Source organism: Trematomus bernacchii, unplaced genomic scaffold (genome assembly GCF_902827165.1).
Source record: "Trematomus bernacchii unplaced genomic scaffold, fTreBer1.1, whole genome shotgun sequence".
Classification (NCBI taxonomy): Eukaryota; Metazoa; Chordata; class Actinopteri; order Perciformes; family Nototheniidae; genus Trematomus; species Trematomus bernacchii.
The window spans coordinates 12,951,338-12,978,938 of NW_022987739.1; the positions used below are offsets into that span (position 1 = coordinate 12,951,338).

Consider the following 27,601-nt stretch of genomic DNA (forward strand, 5'->3'; position numbering starts at 1 on the left):
TCTACCAACTGAGAAAGTAGGTAGCACTGGCTTAAAAAAAATGAAAACAAGTAAACATGATTTAGTACAAACCCAAAATACAAGTATGAAGCTGAAAATTAGCATAGAGTTTCACCTTTAATACATTTGGTTTTGGGCCTGTATGACGCACTGGGTTGATGTATTACAAGATGTGGGTAGATCCCAGCATTCTTCTGAAGCACAAGACAGTCAGCAGGTTGGCCTTGTGTTGATTAAAATGCTCGGCTGTAACAGCGTGAACCCAGGACCCAAAAGTTGGTAATTTTTTTGATTTACCAATAGGGAATTTTAAGGGCCAAAAATGTATTTGCTGTTTAATGTGTGATTTTGATTCAATAATGATAATATTAATCTTGTAAAATCTCCTTATTCAAACAGACCACATTTATGCAATCGTGCAAGGAATAACAGGAGAAAATAAACGAACTTTCTCACCATGATACTGATACATGATAGATTTTGTGTCCGTGATAATGTCAGAAGCATGCATGATTCAAAATGCACTTCTCTACTTTAGGCCCTGGCATGATTTGGCATCACAAAACTTTACAGGTGTTGATATCAAAATGAAGTCTGGTTTGAGCAAGTTTGCCGGAAGTATTGCTACTGTACTTTGAAAGTGATACACAAGTCAAACACAGGAACAATGAATGAATATGGCAGAGGAAATCATAGAAAAACTGACACAATAGTGATAGCAAAAAGCACAGATGGAATATAATTAGAAGAATGAACATTATACAGGAAGCACAGTAACAAAGACTACGGTAAGGACAATTGAATATGTGGATCAAAATAAGAAAATTGATGGACTGCTAAGTATGATTTTGATTTAAAGTGTGTTTATCTGTGGTAAATAATATAGACATCAATATTAAAAGGTGGAAAAAAATATAATTTTTTATTTTCTCACTCGCACACATAATGTGCAGGTTTATGTGTTTTTATCACAACACAGTTTATTGGATCTGAATATTGACATTTTCATAAAATGTGACCAAGCAGATATATTTAGAATGTTTCGGCTTAATTTTCAAATTCTTGGAAGCAAATGAAACAAAAAGGAACATACACAAAACCATATAAATCTGTAGAAAATGAGAATGCTCGATTGTTGATCCGTCTGGTCACAGCACAAAAACAGGATCTACTGTACCAAAGAGTTGTTTGAGTTGAAAGAGTTTATGCGTGCAATGCTGTCATGTGGCAGTGGAAACGATAAGTGATGTTAACAGGCATGATGCGTAAAAGCTTTTTTCCCATTTTCTTCTGTGCGTCACTGAGACTTCTGATTGTTTCACAGTAAATGTTTCACTGTGTTACACTTTTAAGATGATGTTTTATTCATTTAGTGGGGCAAAAATACTTAGGTAAGAATCTGAATGTCAGAACAAGGGATGTCACAGAACATGTACTTTGGTACAAAGCTGATGCCTACATTCTAAAAAATTGTGAATTCTCTTTTCTACAGTAGTGAAGGTACTATTGATCAGGGATTAAGCCTAGCAGTGTCCCCTCATCTCTCTGATAAGGCTTCATAGGAAAACACAACAAATCCGTATAGAAGTTGGTCATAAAGAGAACTGGTAATAGCTGACAACAGCCAGCAGGCATCACGTTCCCACTTGGCTTAATCACAGAGCTAACAGATCATGTTTAAAAAGGCTGCATTGAGTAACATTATGATGCTTTAAAGCCCTATTAATTAAATTAAAAAGTATTGGGTGAAGGTAAAGTGTGGCATTATCATGATGTGTTCAAATGAAATCTTGTAAAAAGGTTTTATGCGAGAAACTAGAAAAATACAATTGTTTCGAAGGAGTTGTTTTAACATAAACAAATATATTTGAGAGCACATTATGACCTGTGATATTTGAGAGAACTGTAATTTCCATGGTATTGGTAGTAGCTACTGGATTTCTTGTATCGCCACATCCCTAGTCAGGATAAGTACATGTTTCATCCGCATTAACAGATTCATCCATCCATATTCTACAGCCGCTTATCCAGATTATGGTTTAAACAGTTTACATGACAAATGCTCATATTAAAATCTCAAATTAAACCAGCAGTGTGAAACCAAAGGCCTTTATAACTATTAGTTGATTGTAACACATTTAGAAAAAGGGTAAACAAAAGTTAACAGATATAATATCAATACATTTATATAATTACTTTAAAACATGTGTATGTGCTTAGACATTTTTAGAGAGCATTTTGTAAAAATATAAAAAGTTTTTTTTTTCAAGTACACAATACAAATTCACTGGCTTCCAAAAATCTTTCATAAGGATTCTCTAGCATTGCTCTGCTAAACATACACATCTAGATTATTGACTGTTATGAAATAATTGAGGATTAATGTTACTTTGACAACTAAAACAGACACAAATCTTTGATCCTTCTTGTTTATGAAATTCACTTTTTATGTGGACTAAAGCACATTCCTGCTTCATGTCCTTCAATAAATGTACACTTCTCTGAATGTCCCCCACTTTTTCACAGTGTAAAATGAAGGATGGTTCAGACATGTTCCTCATGTTTAGTAATACATCTAATTCAACTTTATTCAACTGCTCAATCTAGACAAAGGCTTTACAATAATCTGATAAGGCTTGCATGTGAGCGGTGGTTGTTCAAAGACACCTAGTGTTCTGTGACCTCAAATCAGAGCATGGGACTTCAAGGTATTTGAACTCATCACAGGATCAGTCAAATGCTGTTTCATGGCATTTAATGAAAGGGGATTTGAAATTGATTTGTGTGGTGATTAGATACCTTGTCAGTGTGAAAGTTGAAGCTTACTCAAGAGCTTAAATCAGCAATTATGCACATGTAATCATTTCCTGCATGGGTGTCTTGAGGCTTCAGTGATGCAGTAGCCTGAGGGCCCCAAAGTAGGATATAAGAACCAGGGGACGGCCTTTCTGAGAGCACCAAGCTAGCAGTCTACTACTGGGCCTGTTTCATTCTACCCTGCAGTATCTTTCACTGAAAGTAGACCTAAGAGCCAGAATGGAGTACCAACATGACGTAGAGATCAACGGAGAAGACAAGTACATCTGCAAACATAATGGTTTGTGCAAGAAAGAGAAGGACTCCAAAGATGATACAGATTCAAACAAGCTTTCTCATATTGAGAAGGCTTATACCACCATACTGGGTGAGCTGGGAGAGGACGTCGACCGGGAGGGACTTCTACGTACACCCCTACGTGCAGCCAAAGCCATGCAGTTCTTCACCAAAGGCTACAAAGAAACCACTCAAGGTTAGGATGGATGTCCCTCTTTGTCTTGTTTAAAACACACTTTCATTAGTGCTTACTAAATCTCAATACTTTCATGTGTTAAGATTCTCCATATGAGTTTTGAAAAGAATAACAAGAATATTAGGATATGACTACCCAATGTACAAGGCTTCCTGTCCAGGTCTTATTTCGGAAACATTCTAAGCTCATGAATGATCTTTTTGGTGCCTAATGCTAGTTCCTTACCAATTATCACTTTTAAATGTATCCTTTGCTCCAATGTGAATACAGAATATAAAGCAAACATGTAATCCACAGATATCATGAATGACGCAATCTTTGATGAAAACCACGATGAGATGGTGATTGTCAAGGACATCGACCTGTTTTCTCTCTGTGAACATCACCTGGTGCCCTTCTTTGGCAAGGTAACTATTTGGGGTCTTGAAATTATGTATTGATAAGTAAATAAAAACAGATATGTATAATTGATAATAATGTACTGGCTTATATTAATCTCTTGCATTAAAACACATACAGATCACTTATGCAGGACTTTCTTTTTTAAATGTCAGGGATTTTCTGGTAAACAAACATGTGATATAAGCTTGAATTCTTGAATGATATAGGTTAATGTTTATTAACTATTTGCAGATGCTCATGTTCTGTTATGATATTGTATTTTATGAAACTCTATCTCTTTTTATGTTTGTTTATTTTAATTCTCCAGGCTCACATAGCATACCTCCCAAATAAGAAAGTGGTTGGCCTAAGCAAGCTTGCTAGGTAGGTGATCAAAAAACAAACACACACACACCAGGGTTCCCACAACTTCTTAAACATAAAATACATATTTTCAATGACTTTCCAGGGGACATTTCCTCAAACTCAAAGCCCCAAGATGGCATACTTTGAGACAAGGATTTTAAGGAAGTAATTTACTGTAACAAAAGTTTAACAACTTCATAGGCCTATCAAACCTAGGGATTTCATGACCTGAGGGAACCATGACACACACACACACACACACACACACACACACACACACACACACACACACACACACACACACACACACACACACACACACACACACACACACACACACACACACACACACACAAACCACCATCCATTAAATTATATTATTTTTTTTCAGAATTGTTGAAATATACAGCAGGAGGCTTCAAGGTAAAAATAACTGCTATTATACTTTATGCACAAACATGTATTTGTTATCTTATTCAACGGTTATTTTTTCTGGTTTGGTTTATGTGTGACAGTGTTCATTTTCTCCACAGTTCAGGAGCGTCTCACCAAACAGATTGCTTCAGCCATCTCTGAGGCGCTGGAGCCGGCTGGAGTAGCAGTGGTGATTGAGGCTGCGTGAGTATTTACCTTTTGTTTCATCCCTATTAGTTTCTTATCAGATCTTAATCTCATCTGGATGTACTTTAAGGTATATAACAAGATCATGAAACTATGATGATAGTTTTGCATCATTAGATATGTATTTATCATATCTAATGGATTCTGTGCAAATCATCACAGTAATTTCAACTTTCTTCTTTTTGCATTTCAGCCACATGTGCATGGTGATGAGAGGTGTGCAGAAGATAAACGCCAGCACTGTTACAAGTGTCATGCTGGGAACATTTCAGGATAATCCCATCACCAGGAACGAGTTCCTTGACCTCACTATCAGGAAGTGAAAATGTTTTTCATCAGCAGGCAATTTAACAGACGACTGATTAAATGAACATGTACTGTCTCTCATGGCGGCGGTGACCCCTCAAGCTTTTTTCGTAGTATTTATGTATTTATCTAATTTGACCGTTACCCGAGAAGGGCCGCTGGAACCATGATTTTCAGCTGACTTTTAATTGTCATTCAAATACTTTATTTGTCTATTTCTGTTCGTTTTATGCCACACAGGTGCCGTTGTTTTTTGTTTATTAGACTTAAAGCAATGTTGTTAATTTCGATGGCTGCTTTTTAGAGCAAAGGAGAGTCAATTGATCAATACCTTTCTGAGATAATGTTTTACTATAGCTTTGTTGCAAAAAACAACTTTCTGTAATATTTATTTATGTTAATGTATTTCTTTCCAACGTAAATGTACACTTAAAATAAACATGAAGCAATTCTCACTTATGTCTTTGCTTGTCCTTTTTCTTTATGTACAACGTCTAAGCTATTCTAGGTGGCATTTTATGCCATTAATGCTGTTGTACAATGATAGCAGTGGTAATAAAATGCAGTTTACTGTGTGATCCAACAATATTTTATTTTTTACAATAGGTCATAGTTTAAATAAGTGTTGATTAAATGTAACATTTAATTGTTTCAATTAAGTGCACAGTACGACTTGTAGCATTAAACTGTGGTAGTCAATGTAACATCATGGCAGTGTTAAAGACACATGTGTATAATGTATTTGAGTAGAATTGGGGAAAAACAATATTCCTAAGCTATTTACATCTAATTATCCTGTCATTAACCTTGATGTCATCATCACCATTGTATTGGGAGCATTTACTTACCAGCTGTTGAAGCACCGCATAGTAAACTAAATCAGCAACTACCGGAGACATTATCTGTTAAATGTAAATGTGAAGTGCATTCTCTTTTAAAGTAAAAACATTACTCATTATTTAATACAATCCTAAAGATGGTTTTGCTGCAAATTTTCTTCAAAAATGCTAAATAATCAGAAAATATTAGAAATAAGGATGGAGCTATTCTCAAGGGGTCTTTCTCAAATGCTTTGGTGATTACACTGTTTTCCTAAACATCTGAACAGAACGAAAAAAGCTGATTAGATATTTTTAAGTATATAACAAATGCAGGCTATACTGTAGGTAAAATAGGATGCATAACCAAAGCAATAGGCAGCATGCTTTAAAAATAAATGTATTTTTGTTTCTGCTCAGCAGTGACTATATGTTTAATTTCTAATGCATGGACCTTGGAAATTTCATGACAACGTTAGAAAAATATCATGATTTCAACATGATTACAAAATATATTTTACAAACTATATATGTTTGACAAATTGTCTACAGAACCAAAATGCCACTGTAATCCTAACGTGTATCTATGCATTTCATAAATATCAGACATCAACAGAGGATGAATCTGTGTTTCCTCTCTGTCGGCTTGTAACTGTACAGACTGGGATATCATGGAGGGACTCGGGGTGGTCGGGGGCTGTGTCTGCTGTTTTGTCTACAGTGCCGTAACATTTTTTTTTAACCGTTTACTTCCACACCACTTCTTTCATTATGCTGATCTGTGAAGTGGAACGTAACGCTGGCTGAGTTGAGAGGTCAGGGGCTCCTGCTGCCTAGATACATACAGTCTAATATTAGAACATTTCCTTGATTTGTTAGCAGCATCTCTGCTGACTCCTGAGCACATGGCAACAGGCCGGCCAATAGGATTTCAGGAGACCACTAAGCCCCTCGCTCTGTATAGCAACAGTGGCATCCTTCCTTTATTTATTTATATAGGAGTTTTTTTTCCCACTGACTCATTCTCATGCTTGTGTCCCCCCACTGTGCATCCACAGTGCTCTCAAACTGTGAAAAAGAGTTACGTTGCGAGGAGAACGAGGAGTAGAGCTGCTTTTCCTTTTGCCTTTGCTTTACCTGCACAAGGTCTTAAACCTACATGTTTTTTCTAGATTTTTTCATAGTTACATAGGTCTTTTTGTACTGCACCCCTAGTGCAGTATAGTTTTTGGATTCTTCGCAATGCATGTAAAAGTAAAAACTAAGTAGGAAGTGTCTTGGAAAAGGCTTGATTTGCATGAAGACATGAAATGTATCAGTGAAGAGAAGAGGATTTACCCAGAGGAATGGCATCGTGGGAAAATGTGGCACTCAGAGGGGACAGACAACATCCAAGTGGAGAGGATCTTTAAAAGATGGAGGACACAGGAGGAGAGACAGCACGGGATGGGAGGAGTGGGGGGGTGGAGGGACATTGGATGGCGTGAGGACCGAGGCCGGTGGTTGGTTTGATCTGAGCCACGTGTGCGTCCATCCTCTTCTCTTCGCCGCTTCATGGATGTGATGAAACGTTGGCTTCCTCTGCCGCCCGGTCCCTTCTGTCTTGGCCCAGGTAGGTGCGAACTGTTCGTCCTGCTGAGTTTCCTCATGATATTTAATTTTGTCGGGTCGTTTAGATGTTATCTACACCAGAAGTTGCCATTTTGAAAGTTCCGTGCATGTTCAGCCTTTGCATCTCTTCGTCATTTGAAGCTTAGGTATGGGACGATGGAAAGCTTGAAGGCGTTGGGGGAATATGGCGTACATCAGTTGTCCCGTTTTTGGGAAACAACACTAATCGATAACAGACTACGACCGAATATTGCTTCAAAACAAAAACATGTTCAGAGGACGGTCATCATCAAAAATAAATACGTTCGTAATTTTCTGTTGGATGGTGGATCAACGATTTGAAATAGCTTGACACTCGCTGCGTTAAAATCCAAAATACAACAATTTCTATGTCTCCAACTTTGCTTCTCACCAACGCTTTTCGTTATAGATCGGCCAATCCAATGATGAGGCATAAGCAGAGGAAACTTAATTTACTTTGTTTTGTTTATGTAATTATTCAAAAACAACCGTTTGGGACAGCACATTTTTCTTACAAACATGAATTAGTAACGTTGATCAGTTGGGTTTTTGCTTATATTGATCTTACAGCAAGTTTATTAATTATTTATTTAAGAAAATTGTTTTAATGTATGGTTTATTTTTACACAACATGAAAAAAAACGTAAGTGAAATAGATTGCACGAGTTTGTTGAAATCATGCTTAGTATCTTCCATCGTCTAAACAGGAAATGGACTAAATGTCCAGTGAACATTGAGCCGTGAAGACTTCATGGCTGCGTACCAATGAAAGTATTTTAACGCCGACGCCATTTTCAACACTTGGACTGTTAATCTTCAATTTTGCATCACTCAGTAATTTTGTATTTCAATTTTAAATTTCACCTGTACTTCTTTTATAGAAACAGACATATAAATGTATCCTTCAATTAACAGTACAAATACAGATAAAATACATTTGAGTTGTTACATAACCAGTATTCCTAAAGCTTTTTTGATGCCTCTGAATCCTAAAATCAGTGTTAAGAAGCAATAATTGTCCATATTTAGTACATTAAGTAAATTAAGTTACTGTTTATTTCAGTTGCAGTGCACAGCAACTATGACATGTTTTTCTGTTAACATTGTATATTTGTGATGGGATCAGATCAAGCATGTTTCCAAAATTATCCCAAATTAAAATCAGATTTAGATTTTTGATTTGAAAATAAAGTTAAGATAATTTTCCTCATGTAGGGCGGATACTCCCATATTACGTCTCTTCAATCGGTTGTCACATTGTAAAGGGTATAGGAGGATAATAAACCGCTGACTAATCCCAGATGCTTGCGAGAGGAAGAGGATTTAGCCTGAATTATTTACCATGCAACGGGTTTCATGATATAACAAAAAAAATGTCTACTCAGATTTCCCAAAAATGCTTAATCCTATGAAAATCCCAAAGGGCAATATTCTATCTATGTCATACATTACATGCAGAGACATTATCTTTTTTTAAATTTCAAGGACGTCACTAAATAAATAAATGCTATGTTAGGGGGAAAGATACAATTCAGGGAAATCCTTGTGAGAGAGTACATTTTATTATGTATTTTTGTATTTGTATATTTGATACTGGGACAAATAGGGTCCAGTGCTGAAGCAACATCATTTTCATTGTAATAAATATGTTTCAAGTTATTATGCAAGAGCAGATTTTGTCTGTTGCGCACATACTGTATGTAATTGCTAATTCATGTATTACATTTTTTGTAATACTCTTACACATATTTTTTTGACTGAAAAATGACCGCAATGTTTTCGTATTTCATTTAGGATAGGGAATTTTGTAAAAGTTGTACAAAAAAGTAAAAAGAAGACATTTTCCATCACTACTACTGTGGATTATGGTTGATACAACCCGTCCCTGCATACTGCTTGGTCTGCACCCAATCTGCTCCTCTTCATCACACTGATCATTAACAGGGGGTGAAATTACCTGCCAGGAATGTCTGTTAAATGTTCTACTCAATTATATACTTTAACTTAATGTTGGTTTAGCTTGCAAAAACTCAATATTACCAAAAAGCTTTCGTACTGAAATATTTGCAGCATTTTACACTTTGGTCTGAAACAACCAGACGTGTAAATCAATATGAGACCTAGTATAAATGTTATGGAAACATTTCAGTCAAAAAATGGGTCACAATGATGGTTACAATATTCTTCTATTTTTCTGCATTGGAAAATTACAGGGGCGCATAAAACGTGCGCAAATGCCCTGATAAGAAATAACCTGGTTTGATTCCCAGCTGCCCAGAACGTTTGCTGCATATTATTTCCCAACTCTCTTTCCCCAAATTGCTGTCTCTCTGTACAACCCTTTTATTTTTTTCTAAATTACTGAGCTTTGAGGAATGTCTGGAACTTTAAGTGATAATAATAGCAATAGAGTTGTGAAACAGTGCAAATTATTACAACATTATTTGGCCAGATGTTTGCATGCTTAAAAGGCTCCAAACCCCTATTTTACAGTACTGATTCTCAAACGTTATTATGCCTTTTTTTGTTATAGGTTTTGCTGACATGAGATGATACGCAATCCTAGAGGAAGGAAACAGACAGTCGTGCTACAGTCCGTCAGTCTCTGGTGGGTTTACAGCTCAATAACTAGTGTCAAGTCATCTATGAAGCAGGCAGTCAGCTGTTCAGTAACAAACTGTGGTTGTTCTCCACGGTATGAATCCCTTTAGAATGACTATGAAGCAGAACAGAAAAAACGTCCACTAAGTACATCAAATTGATACACATGATCTCATGGCTATGTCATGGCTCTGCTCTGAGATGATGTTAAAGCGGGGGTTCAGGCTCAGGAACATGCTCTACCTCCACAACACAGGGCAGCCTTGAACTCAGCACCGTCACCCTCTCTATCCTCAGCCATGAGTGTCACTGTAAGCTGATACTATGTGATCAACAGCACCGTGGCACCTAACATCCTGCTGCTTCACCACCTCAATAAAACCTAGCTGCACTTTTCAGTCCGAGTTGTGAAAATGGCGGAAGAGGGTTTCCAGCTCAGAACTCTAAACAGCGCAGAGGACACTGAGCTCCAGCCAGCTGACTTCACAACGTTATCACTAGCATCCCTCCATCTCAGGGACGAGGCTGTGGTCATCAACCATATGGGGGATAATCCTGAGCCTCATTCTGCACTTTCTGTGATGATGTCATCAACGCTTAACCAATCACAACAGCAGACAGACATATCCATGGCTACCGGGCCTGAGCCTTCACCAGCAGTTCAAGGTAAGATATGGTGCTGTACTCAGCATGTTTAGGTATCAACATTGAACATTTTTTGGTAAAAGTAATACATTGAAAATGTGAAGGTTAGAGATGAGTTGATAGAAGTTAGGGTGGTTTTGTAGTTTGGTTCGTCTTCGTGTGCCCTGCCTGTTAAATTAAAGACTAGTCCACTCAGACATTTGTGATATGTTCAGTGTTTATGATTGTCTAAAATCAACAGTGATTTATGCCAAGATTCCTACTTTTTTAATATTCTGAATCAATTATAGGCATCCAAAGACATTTCTTTTTCTACGAAAGAACCTACATATTGCTACTGATCATACTTCACATCAAGTTAGAATCGTTTGAAGCATTATAGTATAGACAATGCAATCATTTAACTGTGTTTATTATGTAAAATGTCATCTTTAAATCGGCATGTCACTTGAAATAAGAAGCACACTTTTTATTTATGTTACAGGCAGAATTTTTTGTTTTTGTATAACATAAACTTGTGAAATCACTGATCATTGTAAAATACTACAAAAATGTTATGGCTTCATTTAAAATAAATAAATGGCGAGATACAAGGCTGTGTTAATAGAATCTTAAGGAATAAGTCAACTACAACATCCAAGAATGATTGCGGTAAGAAGCCTCCAGGTGATTCCAGTTAAAACTTGGCAGAACTGCATTTATACAGTGAGCAGTTTTCATAATTGACTGTTATACATTTTGGTTTTGATTTGAATACCTTCAATCTATAACTAAATGAGGCAGTTCTTCTAGATTTCTCAATTTGACACAAGTCTGATTGGCCCCTTTTCTTGGCTGCAACAGTTTATTTATGCAATTTAAAATGAAGGACAGTGCAATATGAAACATTCTATAAATTTGGCAGTTAATCATCTTGCCTTTTTTTTTTACCTTCATATGTAATGAAAGCTACAAAAGGCACATGTTATACACAAAAAGGAACAGCAAAACTGCACATACATCAAAGCACATTTTACTATTTCCATTGGGAAGTTACTGAGCATCCACATTTCTCCGAAACAAAGTCAAATCATTCAAAGCCAACGGCTATAACATAACTCAATAGACTGAAATTATCCGGGGGAATTTGAAAAACTCCACCAGAAATGTTAGCAGCTGGGATCACATAGTTTCAAAGGCTTAGTGAGTTCAATAACTCACCAAGATTCAAGATGTATTACACGCAGAGCTTTTCTTAGGTCTTTATACCAAGGCAAGTTTTAACAGAGCCTCTGTTTGTAGGCCCTGGGTTAATGAGTTTACACCCCGTCTAATTTTACAACGGCATACGTATGATTCCACGAACATACAGCTCAGTCTGCAGCAGCTATTCAATGCATCTCTTGACATGCCATCACAAGTGCTGAAGGGATGAGTTACATTAACTACCAACAGCAAGCCACTCACTACATACATGTATCAGCTCATGTGTTGCATAGCCACATAGGAGTAAACACAAACAATTCACACATAAATGTAATGCTTTCAGGAAATGCCTGACAGACAGGTTCTCACCTTCCCCTGTGCTTTCATAATGCCCCATTAACACACACAGGGATAATAAACACTAACAAACACATCGTCAGCTCCATTCCTTCAGGCCCACATGGCATCTTTCTGCAGACAGCTGTTGTTTGTTAGGCGAGGCGAGGCGAGGCGAGGCGAGGCAAGGCAAGGTCGAGCACTAAGCAGCACTGAGCGTAGCAGAGTGTGCCCGAGTGTTGAGGAGTGCCCGCCCTGGTATTTTAGGCAGTCAGACAGTGTCACCTGTCAGCAGACTAGTCTGGACAGACTCTCCCACATGGTGCAAGACTAAGCAACACAACGACAACTCTCTCTGGAGTCCTTGTCAGTGGGCGAGCAGTGTGTGCTCAACTCCCCCTCGAGTGCAGACAGTCACACACAGACCGGCCTCAGCTGACATCAGGAGCAACACTGGGTGGCTTTTGTATGTTGCAGAGTTCTTGGAGCCTGAGATGGGCCAAAATGACAGCGAGCCTCAGTCTCGCACCCTGACAGCGTTCCTGCAGGACCTTTCCTCCCCTGATCAGGATGGTGTGTTGACTGACTGGAAAACCAACGCTGTAAAGGAAGGAGGTACTTTCCAATGTCTCTTTGTTGTGCTTGTCCGAAGTGTAACAGATCTTTTTTAGCATATTTTATATCTTTAGTTTGAAATATACAATGTATGTCTTAGCACATACAGTACTACTGTATTTTTCATATTCCTAGCTCCTTTATTGCCTTTCTTTAAATCACAACAAAAATGACATACAGTTGATTGATAAGAAGATGGTGATATGGATGAAAAAGGATAAGAAGATGGAGAGACTATTATTGATTATGATTGTAGTATTGGTTTTAACCATTCTTTGTCTTTTGACAAATTAAAGCCTGATCTGTCTCCAACAATCCAGACGATGCAATATATGCACTATTAATAATTCAAGAATGGCACTATTTCTGTAATTGTAATTAAAATGTGTATTTCCTTTGTGGTCAGAACCTCAACCCAAGAACAACATAACCAAAGCGATGGCCGCATGTGACTGCTGCTCTGATAACAGCCATCTGTCCGAGGCAGAGTGGTACTGGGGAAATACCTCAAGGTATTGAATATTTTCCTAAATGTGTTGATGATTTGATGCACCAACTGCTAATAAAACACAGAATAGGGTTGGGCAAAATGTTAGCAGCTGTGCACAAAGCAGCTGAACGCTGAGCAGCGACTCTCCCCTGCTCTGTGGGTATGGAACATTACATTTGTAAAATTAATTGACACAAATCCCGACTTTAATACAATACTTAAAGGATATTTTTTATGCAAATTGCTTAGTTTTTACACTATTTTATTCATATGAAACACATTTTGTTTGCAAGTCTCTCTAAAACTTTATTTGTTTTTGCGGTTGTCTAGAGAGGAAGTAAATGAGATGATGAGAAACACTCCTGACGGCACGTTCCTGGTCCGAGACGCTTCTAGTAAGGTTGAGGGGGAATACACTCTCACATTAAGGTAACTACTTTTAACTCCATGTTTTGTGTGCTTGTTAGAAGCATGGGCTCTGCATGTTTAATTAAGTGTTTAAGCAGCTGATAATGTAATAAGCCATTATGAGTACTCTGTATATTGTGGGAAGGCTGTGTTCCCTCCAAATCTAGTACATGTAGTCAGAGGTCAGGTATTATTCTCAGTTATTATAAGTCTAACTTTAGTTGTCTGGTTTCAAAGTCTACATTTAGTTTTGCTGGTTTCATAATGTAACTTTATACATTTCCTGGTTTCTGTCTAATTTTAGTTGAATCAGGACGGACTAGGTTTCAGATATAAAGCTTTGTTGATTAGACTTTGGCCAATGCTCCGGTGGTGAGCAACATAACACCCTTTGCCTTTCAGTTGTGCTTTTCCATTCATCTGTCTCGCGTTTGTCAGAGGGAACCAACACTCTCCAACTTTAATCAATGTTGGCTTTACTGTCTTTCTTACACCTTGCAATTGGCTCCTGCTTAATATTTATCAGGATTGAGAGATGACACAGTTGGTTGAATGGTAGAGATCTGTGCAGGAGAACAGTTTGGATTTCAAAAACAATGCATTTACATCAGTGGATAAGTCCAATAACAAACACCTCTCATATTTCCATTACTGAAATTCATCCTGATCCCACAAGAACGATGCTGACATACTGCCCATGTCTGAATTAGAGTACATTTGTCTTGCTCCAGCAACATTTGAGTAGAGTTCTGCAAGGTCTTTAAAATGTTGTATTTCACATTCAAAGATACCAGGAACACAAAATGTCCCTTTTAAGATCTAATGATGGTTTGGTTTGGGTGGTCAGTTGAATTATGCTTTACTAGGAAAACAGTGTGTGTTTATCAAATAGATGCAATACTAAAATAAAGATCTCAAAATGGATGAAATTGTTATTTTAAAATATGATGATGGTGATGGACTTAGCTAAGTCTAATATCAACAGTTGTCTCTTGAATGACTTAAGGAGGTGAAACATATATTTTTTACATTTCTTAAAGAATATTTATGTGTGAAACAGGTGGAAACTCTTCAACACAAAATAAATATCAATTAAGATCAGACTTGTAGAATATGCATAACCAAAATCACCTTTCTCACTTAGGGTAAGTGAGAAAAACAACAGCTTTGCTTTGACTTTACAGGAAAGGTGGCACCAACAGACTGATAAAGATCTACCATCATGGGGGGAAGTACGGCTTTTCTGAGCCACTGTCCTTTCACTCGGTGGTGGACCTGGTCCAGTATTACCAGAACAAGTCGCTGGCCCAGCACAACTCTAAACTAGACACACGGCTCCTCTATCCCATAACAAGATATCAGCAGGTGGGTTCATAAACCTTGAGCACTGAACGTGTGCCGGCTTATGTTACTTCTATATTAGTACTAAATATAAAAACATTATCCTTGTCAGTCATATTTATTGTTTTGGTGTTGCTGTTTTTTTTTATATCCTGTTGGCCTACATATAATCACAGCAGGGAAATAAACAAGGATAATGACTGATGAGTTCATTTCACTGTTAGTTTAAATTGTCAACATTATTTTATAAAATTGTAAATAAATATCACAGTGCCAAACATTCTGTAATGTTAGTTCAGACGCATTAAAGGAGCTTTATAAATTGATTTGGTAATATTTGGTTTTGACTTGCTTATCTGTAGCAGCAGGTTGTGATGGAGGTTGACATTGATGCAGTTGGAGAACAGCTGAGGATATTTCAGGGTCAATACAAAGAGAAGAGCAAAGAGTATGACTGTCTGTTTGAGACGTTTAACCAAACCTCACAGGTAATCATTGAGACCTGATTTTACTGAATTAATTTGTGGTTTTATTTGTTAAAATAAATATCGTTGGGATAAATGTTTTACCTCTGATTACTCTAACACAACAGAGACTTGTTGTAAGGCCTTGAATATCAAGTAAGATGTGTTGCCTTTCCTCCACAGGAGCTGCAGAGCAAGCAGACAGCCATAGAGGCTTTCAATGAAATCATACGGATCTTTGAAGAGGAGTGTGAAACGCAAGAACGCTACAGCAAAGAATACATCGACATGTTCCTCTCAGTAGACAGCAGGACAGAGTCAGACAAGTAAGCCCCAAAATACCAGCATTTGTTTTCCAATGTTGTCACTTTGTTCTGTTGATCTCATCCTATGTATTTAAAACAACGTCACAAGATCCAATCAAATGATGTCCCATGAACTGATAAAGCAATTGTTTCCCACAGTACCACTGTGTGAGTGAATGAGCTAGTAGATCATTTTAATTCAAAAATTAAAAATGTTATAGATACCATTGCTCCAACTAAGGTAAAGGAAGTGATTGGCAAGAAAATATCTCCATGGAGAAAGGCCATGACCGTGAGAACAGAAAAAAGAGAGTGTCGAAAAGCTGAACGTAGGTGGCGAAAAACTAATCTCCAGGTTCACTTTGAAATCTATAAAGAGAGACTTGGCCTTTATAATTTGGAATTGAAAAACGCACGACAGTCTTTCTTCTCTGACATCATTACCAAAAACAAAAACAACGCACGTGCCTTGTTTGCTACCGTCGACAGACTAACTAACCCCCCAGTGTCCGTAGCATCTGAATTTCTATCCACCAGGGCATGCAATGATTTTGTCTCCTTCTTCACTGACAAAATTCAGAAAATTAGACAAGCAGTCAGTGCCTCTGCATCAGGTACAGCAAATGTGTTGTCCCTGTATCCACCTAATATCAATTCAAACACCATGACACAATTCCATCAGATTAATGATAAAAACCTAGAGGACATTATTCAACTTCTGAAATCCTCCTCCTGCTGCCTTGATATTATTCCAACAGGATTTTTCAAAGATGTTTTTCATTGCATGGCCTCAGATCTACTTCATATAGTAAACACATCTCTTCACTCAGGTATTTTTCCACAGGCACTGAAAACTGCAGTCATTAAACCGCTCTTAAAAAAGAATAATCTAGATGCTTCAGTAATGAACAATTACAGGCCAATATCAAACCTGCCATTTCTAGGTAAAATCATTGAAAAAGTTGTATTTCAACAGTTGAGTAACTTCTTGCATTTAAATAACTGTTTGGATGTGTTCCAGTCAGGATTTTGTCCAAACCACAGCACTGAGACTGCTCTTGTAAAGGTCTTCAATGACATCCACCTGAACACAGACAGTGGCAGAACTTCAGTGTTAGTATTATTAGATCTCAGTGCTGCGTTTGATACTGTTGACCACAACATATTACTAGACCGACTAGAAAACTGGGTGGGACTTTCGGAAACAGTTCTAAATTGGTTTGAGTCCTACTTAAAGGACAGAAAAAACGTTGTTTCTATAGGTAAATACACATCTGAGTTGACAAATATGACATGTGGGGTACCTCAAGGCTCCATCTTGGGGCCTCTTCTCTTTAACATCTACATCAGGGCTATTCAATTGGCGGCCCGCGGGCCAAATCCGGCCCCGGGGTGATATTTACTGGCCCTTTGAGTATAATGTTAAAAAGTAATCAATTTTTTTTTTTTAAGATTTTTTTTTCTTTTTTTTTTTTGTGCCATAGTGCCTTTATTCCAGAGAGGGTGTTACATTGAGAGATAGAGGGGTAGACAATGCTTCGAAAACTTCGACGGGCTCGGGTTTCGAACCCACCTACTATACTGTAGTGACAACTCCTGTCATTGATTGCATCTCTGCGTGAATGATTAGATCATTTCACCTAAATGAAATCAAATGAAACATGTAGGCCTACTGAGTTCTGAACTTGCCATTTAGATCTATAAAGGCCTTGGGGCTATGTTGTTTGATTGAATTAAACACAATATATGCACTCCACTATGCTGTTGTAGTATTTACTGTATCTGAAGCTCTTAAATATGATTGCTCATATTTCAAGCCATCTTTTTCCCGGCCCCTTGCTTTGGATCATTTTCATCAACCGGCCCCCATTCCAAACTAATTGAATAGCCCTGATCTACATGCTACCACTGGCTCAGATAATGAAAAACAACAAAATAAGTTACCATAGCTATGCGGATGACACACAAATTTACGTAACAATTTCACCAGGAGATTATGCTCCAATTCAAACACTGAGTAAGTGCATTGAACAAATCAATGACTGGATGTGTCAGAACTTTCTCCAATTAAACAAAGACAAAACTGAGGTAATGGTTTTTGGAGCCAAGGCAGAACGTATAAAAGTTAGCGCTGAGCTTCAGTCTGCAATGTTCAAAACAACAGATAAAGCCAGAAATCTAGGTGTAGTCATGGACTCTGACCTGAGTTTCAACAGTCACATTAAAACAGTTACTAAATCAGCCTACTATCACCTAAAGAACATATCTAGGATTAAAAGACTAATGTCACAGCAGGATTTGGAAAAACTTGTCCATGCTTTTATCTTCAGTAGACTGGACTACTGTAATGGTGTCTTTACAGGTCTCACTAAAAAAATCTATTAGAAAGCTGCAGCTAATTCAGAACGCCGCTGCTCGAGTCCTCACTAACACTAAGAAAGTGGATCACATCACTCCTGTGCTGAAGTCCTTACACTGGCTTCCTGTGTGTCAAAGAATAGATTTCAAAATATTGTTGCTGGTTTATAAAGCTTTGAATGGTTTAGGCCCAAAATACATGTCTGACCTACTGCTAAATTATGAACCATCCAGATCTCTCAGGTCTTCAGGGACTGGTCAGCTTTCTGTCCCCAGAGTCAGAACTAAACATGGAGAAGCAGCATTCAGTTATTATGCTCCAAATATCTGGAACAAACTCCCAGAAACCTGCAGGTCCGCTGCAACTCTTACTACTTTTAAATCCAGGCTGAAGACTTTTCTTTTTGCCGCTGCTTTTAATTGAACTATTCATATCTTAAACTGCACTGTAACTTTTATCCATGTATTTTTTCTTTTAATGTTTATTTTATTATCTTTTATTTTTAATGACTGATTTTAAATGCCATTTTCTTAATGTCTTCCATTTTTGTAAAGCACTTTGAATTGCCTTGTGTTGAAAGGTGCTATATAAATAAACTTGCCTTGCCTTGCCTTGCCTACCACGTGCACCTCAATTACTAGGGGTTTGCAAATAACATGTTTTTTTACAGTGTTTTGTTTTTAACGATGTATCGTATGGGTATTAGTATAGACTACTGCCTTACTGGCATTATGATATCCCAGTCACTACTGACTCATTCAGCATGCTCACAGCCAACTAGCAGACCATGATGTGTTTACTGAAGTTCTTTGTTCTCTTTTGTTCTCTTCCCAGAATTCAAAGCAATTCAGATGAGCTACAGTCAAGGGTGGAGGAGATCCACAACAGCAAGAAGAAGTTGGAGGAGGAGCTGAGGAATAAAGCGCTGGCTCACATGGAGGTTGATAAGAAAATGAACTGTCTGAAGCCTGACCTCGTGCAGCTCAGGAAGATCAGAGATCAATACCTGCTGTAAGTCTAACCTCCATCACCTCATGTTCAAGATAGTCTGTTTTGGCAGAGTGGAGTAGAGGACAGTCTATGTATATGATATACTCTGGAAACGTATATTAATTGCTTTAATGCAAAGCTTTCTATCTTGTTAGAGAAGCCTTCTGTATCATCTTCTGGAATAATGTCATATAATGAAACAGGAATGATAGGGTACATCTCGCAGTACATATCCTTCTTTACCGTGTTGTGTCCATGTTTCAGCTGGCTTACCCAACAAGGCACAAGACAAAGCCAGATAGATGATTGGCTCGGTATCAGGAATGAAGAAGAGTGAGTATCCTTATTTATTCTGGTCAAATACTGTATAATTCCTAACGAAGATAACCCTCTAACCTCCAAACCACCCTTTAGCCCATACACTCTGGCAGATGATAGCGACCAGGACGAGAGGAGCTGGTACGTTGGCGGTATGAAACGTAAGGAGGCAGAGGAGCTGCTGAGGGGCAGGAGAGACGGGACCTTCCTCATCAGAGACAGCCAGACTCAAAAAGGGTCATTTGCCTGCTCTGTTGTGTGAGTAACACCCAATTTACATATTTTAAGCATTTCAAAATCACAACATTTTGTCCCTCTCTAAACATAATGCATCGAAGAAGCGAATGATTAAACTATCCTTTCCTGTGGTGGACCTAGCCATCTTAACTACCGTAAAATATCCATACAGTATATTATTATTATAACCCCCTTTCTTGTCTCATGCAGTTTGGATGGGGATGTGAAGCACTGTGTGATCTACAGGACATCCACTGGGTATGGCTTCGCTGAGCCCTACAACCTGTACCCATCCCTGAGAGAGTTGGTCCTCCACTATCGACACACATCGCTGATCCAACACAACCAGCAGCTGAATGTAACCCTGGCCTGGCCCGCTCTCAGCCAGCAGCCCAGCTGAGACACACCAGCATGCCACCCTGATGGCACTTTCCCAAAGCTTCACTGTATTTGCACAACAAACGCACCACCATGGACAATGTTACAAGGCTCTCACGGAGTACCGGTTAGTGACGTCACCATACAAGAATTTTCAGAACTATTTCATGCTCACAACTGAAAATCCTACACTGTTAAGATGTCACAGCAAAGAAAAAAGATTTTTGAACATCTTTTCCGTTATTTTGATGTTACTTGTTTATTTATTGTCAGCTTTGTTAAATACAATGGTTGCATATTGACAGCAGCTCGGTGTAATCCTATTTATTTTTTGAAAGCTGTTATTCCTAATGTAAAAAATCCCGTTTACTTACCATCTCGGGGAAAAAAACACAATTGGGATTAAGTTCTTAGCTGAATTCAACTATAAATGTAATCCTTTGAAGCAGTACTGAAATATTGCATCGTCATGAAAACACTAGAATTGGGGAAAGCGAGTTCCCAAACTGCTGGTATTAATCTTAACAGTGTAGAGGTTCATATAACTGTAATATCAGGGTCACACGATACTACAGTACAACTAGCTTTCAGAATACTGAACTGCTTCTTAGAAGTAGAACAAACACAACAGAAAGTCACAATGTGGCTTTCTGTCCTCCACAGTGCTCATCTTCAATCCATATTAATTAGTGCAGTTGCAGTGTTAAGGTCCTTCTGGGAAACTGAGATCAGGATGGGACTCTGCACTACTAAGCACATGAGCATTATGGGTAGTGTAGTGTAGAAACTGAGGAGACACACTTGCACTTTATCCTCAAGAAAACAACCTGAATACACATAAGCACACAGATGAGAGCTGTACATTTGTGAGACACTGTGTTCACATATTGAAGTTGCTGGTTGGGAAGTTTTTATTTCAGAGAATATACAGTACATTTTATTTTCTTACTGTCATCTTAATTCTGCACATTTCCACAATGTCTTCATTACAAGTGAGACAAAATAGGAATTCATAAATTCTACCTCTGGGGTTTATTCATGGTTTATTCGCCATAAACAATATTCCCTATGTGTGGAATATTGTTGTCATTATAGCAATCAAATTATTGGCAGATTTTATAGAAAAATGGGACAATCACGCAAAACGTTTGCATAATTTGTGTTGCTTTAAGATCTTTATCACGTTAAAGTGTTAATAATATATGAGCGGGTAATAACTGTGAAGGGGCAGGCATGAGGCCCAGGCAAATACTAAAAGCATTTCTGTGTGGTGTGTACATGTACATTTTTGAAAATCCTCCCAATATAACCAGAGTTACTTAGGTATATGGGAGATATGAGTCTTTATTTTCCAGGAGCATTGATAAGTCTCTGGGGTCTGATGTTGATTGCTTATATATTTTAGACTTGGGTTCTGGTTAAAAAGTGCCCTTAAGTGTTCCGGTTCCAGCCATCATCATTTCCTTTGTGTTAGTCTCAGGAGAGATGTCTTGTTAATCAGAACACTGTTCTGATTAACTCGACACTGAGGTTGTTGTAGCTGGATAAAAGGCTACAATAGCACAAATACCCTGAAGTGTCCTAAAGGAGATTATTATTACTATTGCAGTTTAATTTCTTTAACAGGATCATAATTAAATCATTATATTTAACAATTTGTTATGTTAGAGTCACACTTTGTATGTCCTGTATAGTACATTGTTTTACCAAGGTACTATACAGTATGCATTACTAATTATATTATGGACATTACGGCTGGGTACTGTTTTGATACCAATTGTGGTACCACCAGCTATGAAACATGTTTTGTTACCTTTATTTGATTGGTTAGCCACATTCTATGTTGCTTTGTCTCCATCTTTGGTGCTAAGCAATCATTTCTCTTGTTTTTCGTTAAATGCACCTCCACAATATCACCTGTCAGTCATACACTATTGGTAAAACTGTGAGGCTTTGGAATGGAAAAGCTTCCATGTTAGTCGTTGTGGTCCGTTGCGTTGGTGACCTAATGAATCTGCGTTATATTGTTGCACATAAGTGAAATGTCATTGCACAGATTGTGGACAGAGCGGGCCACAACCACTAGATGGTGGTACAGGCAGGACATTAAACCTGTGTGTAGCTACTTTAAAACAAAGAAGCACAATTTAAAATGTGGTCTGCTGTTTATGCTGTTTTGTAATACTTAGTGCTTATGAACAAAAGTACTACATTCTTGTGTAGAAATTAAGACTATGTAACAGTGGTGTAGTCTAAAAGAAAATACTATGACGTTAATGGGTATATGACTTGTATTACAGTAAACATGGAGAAATGCACCTAGATGACTATTATTAGGAAAGGCATGTAGGTTGCACGTCTGGCATGTGAAACCTAAATGTAATAATCTGTCACTTTCCATTTGTGATATCTGTTTTTATTTGTTTTCTTTTTGCACACTGAATAGATCAATTGTCAAATTAAGTCCATACCTTGAAATATGTACTTGTTTTATGACTGTGAATTCTAAGAAAAAAAACTATAGCTATCCTGGGAAAATTGTGTAGCAGGAATACAGACAAAAGGTACACATCAAAGACTACACCACTGCTCTGCGTGGTTTATTTTTAAAGCATAGTTTTTGCACACAAGTATCTCATGTGAGGTAGAGATACTATGACCTGTCTTTATGTACACCCACCCTGTTACAGAAGCAGGTGGTGGTGCTAAATATGGACACGTTGCTGTTGAGATTGATATGTCGTGGCACTGATAAAAGCACTAATACGAGTTATCAAAAGAGGTTATTTTTAATGAGGCGATACTAAAGCAGTATTTAGTTCTGTAAAATCATAATTGTATGTGCACAATATGGACTTTTTCTGTTGTCACTCGCTGTTTCTTTTTGTGACTTAACTGTTTTATCATTGTGCAAACAAAAAAAAAGAAATAGAGGGATAACTAAAAAACATTTCAAAATGATTAATGTTTCGTAGAAGAATTTGCCTTTGTGTTTGTGATTATGTTCAGCTGCAATCACGTTAGGTAGTGCTGTCCAAAATGTTCATAACCCACTATTACCTAATGCTTTAACAACCATTTCCATTATACCGTTGCTTTTGTATATTGATAGAATTATATACAGCATGAAAACAATTATGTTGTGCTGAAAGAAAAAAAAAAAACCTTAAAGGCAGATTCAAGTTTTACTTTTAAAGATAATTATCTTAATAGGTACCAAGGGACTAGCTATCTTGGTAAGCTATTAAGATAGCCTGCTGACCTTTCAACGATGCAAATGTTCATGAATAAATGAAAAGAAAGAAAAAAGTGATTGCCATTTAGGTTTAGACTAATGTCTTCTTTGTTTTACCGTTAACTGGCACATGCTGCATAAACAACCACTCAGTAGGGGGGTTTCAAATCAATGAGATATATTTTTCCTTAGCAAATGTTGCGCTAGTTACAACGGATTTGTGGCATGGAAGACTAAAAGAGCCTTACTGATGTAGTTCAAACAAGGCAGCCTTAGGGTTATGTAAAGTGTTGTGGTGTAATGAAATGGTGATTGTTTAAGTGGTAATAATGCTAGGTGGACTTAATTCCTAGAAGAGGAATGTATTTAGCACACAGTTCCTCTTCCCAAGGAATAGAGTTGATATAAGTCACGTTCCACAGTACGCCTACATAAGCCAATGATCAGCAACAAAGCAGGAAGCAGTTACCACTTAGATGGGGAAGGCAAGGGTGTAGGTACAGTATAAGAGACATTGTGGATTTGGTAAGTGTTTTAGTATTACATTGGAGACGGATTAAGTTTAGTAAGGATAGAAGTGGTATGTTAATTCAGGGTTTGGTGAGGTTAAGGGTTTGGTTAAGAGGAGGGATGTTATTACTGGTATTTGCATACAAACTGCTCAGCTTCATCAACTCTCTTCCATGCCATAAAGATAACGGAATCTAGCGGTAACATTTTTCAAAAATAAACCCTGTCATTGTCGGAGAAAGGCTTGTTTTCCATCTGACCCTGAGTTACAGTTTTTTGTTAAATGTTTAAGATTCAGGGGACTTGATGTATTTAAACAGGTTTGTGATTATGTTATTATTATGATCATATACCTCTACTTGTCTCTGCATCACAATCAACATAGTACTTGATGTTTCTTTAACGCAGACTTTAATTTTCCATTGTGGCCGTACAGTATGGACTTGTCTTTCTGCTTTAATCTTAAGCACTTAGTTGCCCTCTGTTGATATTGATGTGTGGAAATACTGCTATTGTAAATGTGTATTTACTGTTCTGAATATGCAATAACATTTAGCTTCTTTGAAATAGCTTGTGTTTCATTTAGGAGTCATATCTGAGGATAATTGATGGTTTCAATTCAAATATTTTTTGTTGGTTTAAAACCATAACTTTACCCAATTCAGAACATCATGTTAATGTATGCACCTTCAGATTCCCAAATAAATATGAGATGATGATTTATTGAATTGTTTTGAGTATTATTTTCATTCCTGAAGATTTCAAAAACGTTTCGAAAGTGGTTGTGTTTTATCAAAAACCACAGACCATGATTGATAAAAATATAAAACAATATAAATAAAAAAATACCATTTAATATTTACAAAAAGAAAACCTAGAACAAGACACTGAACACACACAAGTACCACACACTGTCTGTGTATTTACTGTACTATCCATTTCAAGGAGTTTTGAACTCAATGGGACTTACTTGGTTGAATAGAATGGTTCACACCTCATATTTACAGCATTCTATTCAACAACATATCATTAACATCTGTGATTTAAACATTTACAACATAAAAGTGGTTTTAATATTTTCCTGAGCACTTTAAACAGAAGCAGTTCCACTCAAAGCATTAAGAGCCACCAAAACCTGAGCACCAAACTTTAAAGTTTTGGCAATCTCTTACTTGCAAACATGAACACGAAGCCTCCATCACCAAACATAGAACACACAAAGTCAAGAGAATCAGTCTTACGTTTCGAAGAGCTTCTTTTAGAATTTTTCAATAGGAACTGTAATATTATAATATATATAATAAAGTACCGGAGAGCAGCCCATGATATGCATTTGCGTGCAAAGTAAAGTAGCCTACCTGAGGCTAGCATCAGGATAGCTTAGTGCATTTTTTGACGCTTTATAGTGATTTGTGTTTATGTTGTGACACTGAACCATACAAATATAAAGTCAAGTCTTCAGGTTGAGCTGTCATTTTCTCTTTTCACTCACCGCTAATATCTACACACCTGCTGGACACTGTGGAGGTGGTGGGAGACAGAAGTCCACAGGAGTCCTCACTGTGGAGGTGGTGGGAGACAGCTGTCCTCTGGATACTGTGGAGGTGGTGGGAGACAGGAGAATGGCAACCAAGCTGTCCTTCCTGCTGGACAATGTGTCCCCCTCCTCCAGGACACCCTGTCCTCACTGTGCAGCTCCTTCAGCGACAGGCTGCTGCACCCCTGATGTCTCAAGGAAAGATACCACAGGTCCTTCCTTCCTGCAGTGGTCAGACTATAACGCACGGCCCCTAGTAGACCCCCCCCCCCCCCCCACACACACACACACACACACACAACAACACAGACTAACACCCCTTGTTGTTAAATACCAACTATGTGCAATATGTGCAATATGTGCAATATATATATATATATATATACATGGGCGTAATTTCCACTGGGGACAGGGGGGACATGTCCCGCCCACTTTTCAAAATCCCATTTGTGTCCCCCCCACTTTTTTTTTTTTTTTTTTACGCAAGCGGTCATCGTCACTTAGGAGCGTCTGTGTGTGTGTGGCACAGGCGCATCTTGTGAGAGAGAGATAGAAAGAGAGAGAGACAGAGAGAGAGAGACATAGAGAGTTACGGGGTTGTTGTTAGCATTTGGTGCTAGCTCGGAGCTAATGGAGATTAGTAGCTGTTTCAACAATAAGGAGAGGGAGAGTCCTCTCCTGTCGGACTGAGAGAGATAACGTCAGCTCAGGGAGGTAAAGGACTCTCTGAGTGATTAGGTTGTAAACTTTAGTCTAGTTATCTCAGTGGGTCTCAAACGGTTTGGTCATCTATGTAAACAAATATTTCCATCTATGTAATATATAGTTGTATATAAAATAAGTTAAGAAATCCTTCCAATGTGTACTATAGGTCAGTACAAAAATAAAAAACACAGTTTGAAAGGGGAGTGATTAGTCAAATATACATAAATAAAAAAAAAAAATGCAGACTAGGTAAGATAAAGATAGGAGAGAGGAGTTTATCAATGATTTGTTATTGGTTGTGAGCATATTATAATGGCTTTTTGATTATTGAAATATATACAGTTCTGTTTCATATGAGTGTTGAGAACTGTATCCATAAATCTCTTAATGTTGCCCTCAAAGTGCACCAGATTGATGCATTCAACTTCAATTTAAAGAAACAAATCTTCCCGGGGTGCATGCCCCCGGACCCCCTAGAGGATGTCAGGTAATCACAAATAAAACAGGTTCACATGATACTAGATAAGTGTGTACACTCATTATATACACTACACATTTTTCTTGGATTTGTTAACACTATAGTCCCTAATATATTTGTAGAAAGGCAGGAAATGGAATTAAATTGAGAAAATATTTCATTGCGGAGGACCCCCTGTTTTGTGTCCCCCCCACTTCTCAAACCAAAGTTACACCCTTGTATATATATATATATATATGCCGTTTATAACTATGCAATATATACCTGGCTGCTAAATCCTCATAACTGACTGACTGATCTTAAACATTAACACATATAAATCCTGAGTTTAAAGACAGTGATATATTTTGAGTCCAGCACTTCTGCGTGTTAATGGTAGGGTAGGTAAGAATGGAGAAACTAGCTCGAGTGCGCTAGAATTTGAAAGTACGCAGCCGAAAATAATCTGCCCCTTCCTTCAGACTTCCTTACAGAGCCCCTCCTCCAATTCACACGAACGCGCACATGAGCAATAGAGTGGCGAAGTCACGCCCACTTACTTCCGGGTAATGGGACCTTATTTCGGAAAGATTATGCATTGAAGTTAATGGGGAGAGAAAACTTATCTTTCGATCCCGTTTGAATTGTGCCATGAATTACACATATGATGTTTGTCAATCTTAAAAAATCATTTCCATGTCAAAAAAGTCACAGTTTGTCGTAAAAATGTTGAAATATAAGACTATGAAAAATACGCAACTTGAAAGACTACAAATCCCAGAGTCGCGTAAGTGATGTCACAATTGAGACACTACGATATACGTATAATACAGTATATATACGATCAGCGCCATATAGATAGAATCTATCTATATGGCGCTGGCTAAGATAAGATAACTTTCACAAGATGCCTGTGTGCTTAGTACCAGGTTGTTATTATACCAGCAATGGGTCTTGCTCGTTCTTTCGCTTCCCGTCTGATGAAAGAGGAGTGTGTGGATCAAGCTAGCTAGTAGCTAGCACGTTAGTTAGCATTACAGCCTTGTCATTTGTATTAGCCTTAACATGAAGT

At 37.8% G+C, this 27,601-nt stretch overlaps 2 protein-coding genes across 3 annotated transcripts; both read left to right on the forward strand.

Moving 5' to 3' along the window:
• Window positions 1-3,036: 3,036 nt before the first annotated feature.
• Window positions 3,037-4,980, forward strand: LOC117496022 (GTP cyclohydrolase 1-like). The gene is made up of 6 exons (XM_034147690.1): window positions 3,037-3,289; window positions 3,587-3,696; window positions 3,999-4,054; window positions 4,428-4,459; window positions 4,570-4,654; window positions 4,851-4,980. Exons 1-6 carry the CDS (start codon window positions 3,037-3,039, stop codon window positions 4,978-4,980), a joined length of 666 nt encoding a protein of 221 aa, XP_034003581.1.
• A 5,447-nt stretch (window positions 4,981-10,427) lies between these two features.
• LOC117496245 (phosphatidylinositol 3-kinase regulatory subunit gamma-like) lies at window positions 10,428-24,552 on the forward strand. 2 transcript variants are annotated; one of them, XM_034147990.1, is made up of 11 exons: window positions 10,428-10,680; window positions 12,658-12,795; window positions 13,202-13,307; window positions 13,616-13,714; window positions 14,878-15,058; window positions 15,397-15,522; window positions 15,682-15,824; window positions 18,997-19,173; window positions 19,417-19,485; window positions 19,567-19,728; window positions 19,918-24,552. In XM_034147990.1, exons 1-11 carry the CDS (start codon window positions 10,428-10,430, stop codon window positions 20,105-20,107), a joined length of 1,644 nt encoding a protein of 547 aa, XP_034003881.1. In that variant the 3' UTR covers window positions 20,108-24,552. The 2 variants fall into 2 exon arrangements, with proteins under 2 accessions (XP_034003881.1, XP_034003882.1); XM_034147991.1 differs by having other exon boundaries at window positions 15,400-15,522.
• Window positions 24,553-27,601: the final 3,049 nt, after the last annotated feature.

Excerpts from the sequence above, each read along its gene's own strand:
- LOC117496022 (XM_034147690.1), top strand. The coding sequence starts at position 3,037 with ATGGAGTACCAACATGACGTAGAGATCAACGGAGAAGACAAGTACATC. Across the intron at positions 4,460-4,569 it reads ATACAGCAGGAGGCTTCAAG|TTCAGGAGCGTCTCACCAAA; the intron begins GTAAAAATAACT and ends TTTTCTCCACAG. Across the intron at positions 4,655-4,850 it reads GCAGTGGTGATTGAGGCTGC|CCACATGTGCATGGTGATGA; the intron begins GTGAGTATTTAC and ends TTTGCATTTCAG.
- LOC117496245 (XM_034147990.1), top strand. The coding sequence starts at position 10,428 with ATGGCGGAAGAGGGTTTCCAGCTCAGAACTCTAAACAGCGCAGAGGAC. Across the intron at positions 13,308-13,615 it reads TACTGGGGAAATACCTCAAG|AGAGGAAGTAAATGAGATGA; the intron begins GTATTGAATATT and ends GCGGTTGTCTAG. Across the intron at positions 19,174-19,416 it reads ATCAGAGATCAATACCTGCT|CTGGCTTACCCAACAAGGCA; the intron begins GTAAGTCTAACC and ends TCCATGTTTCAG.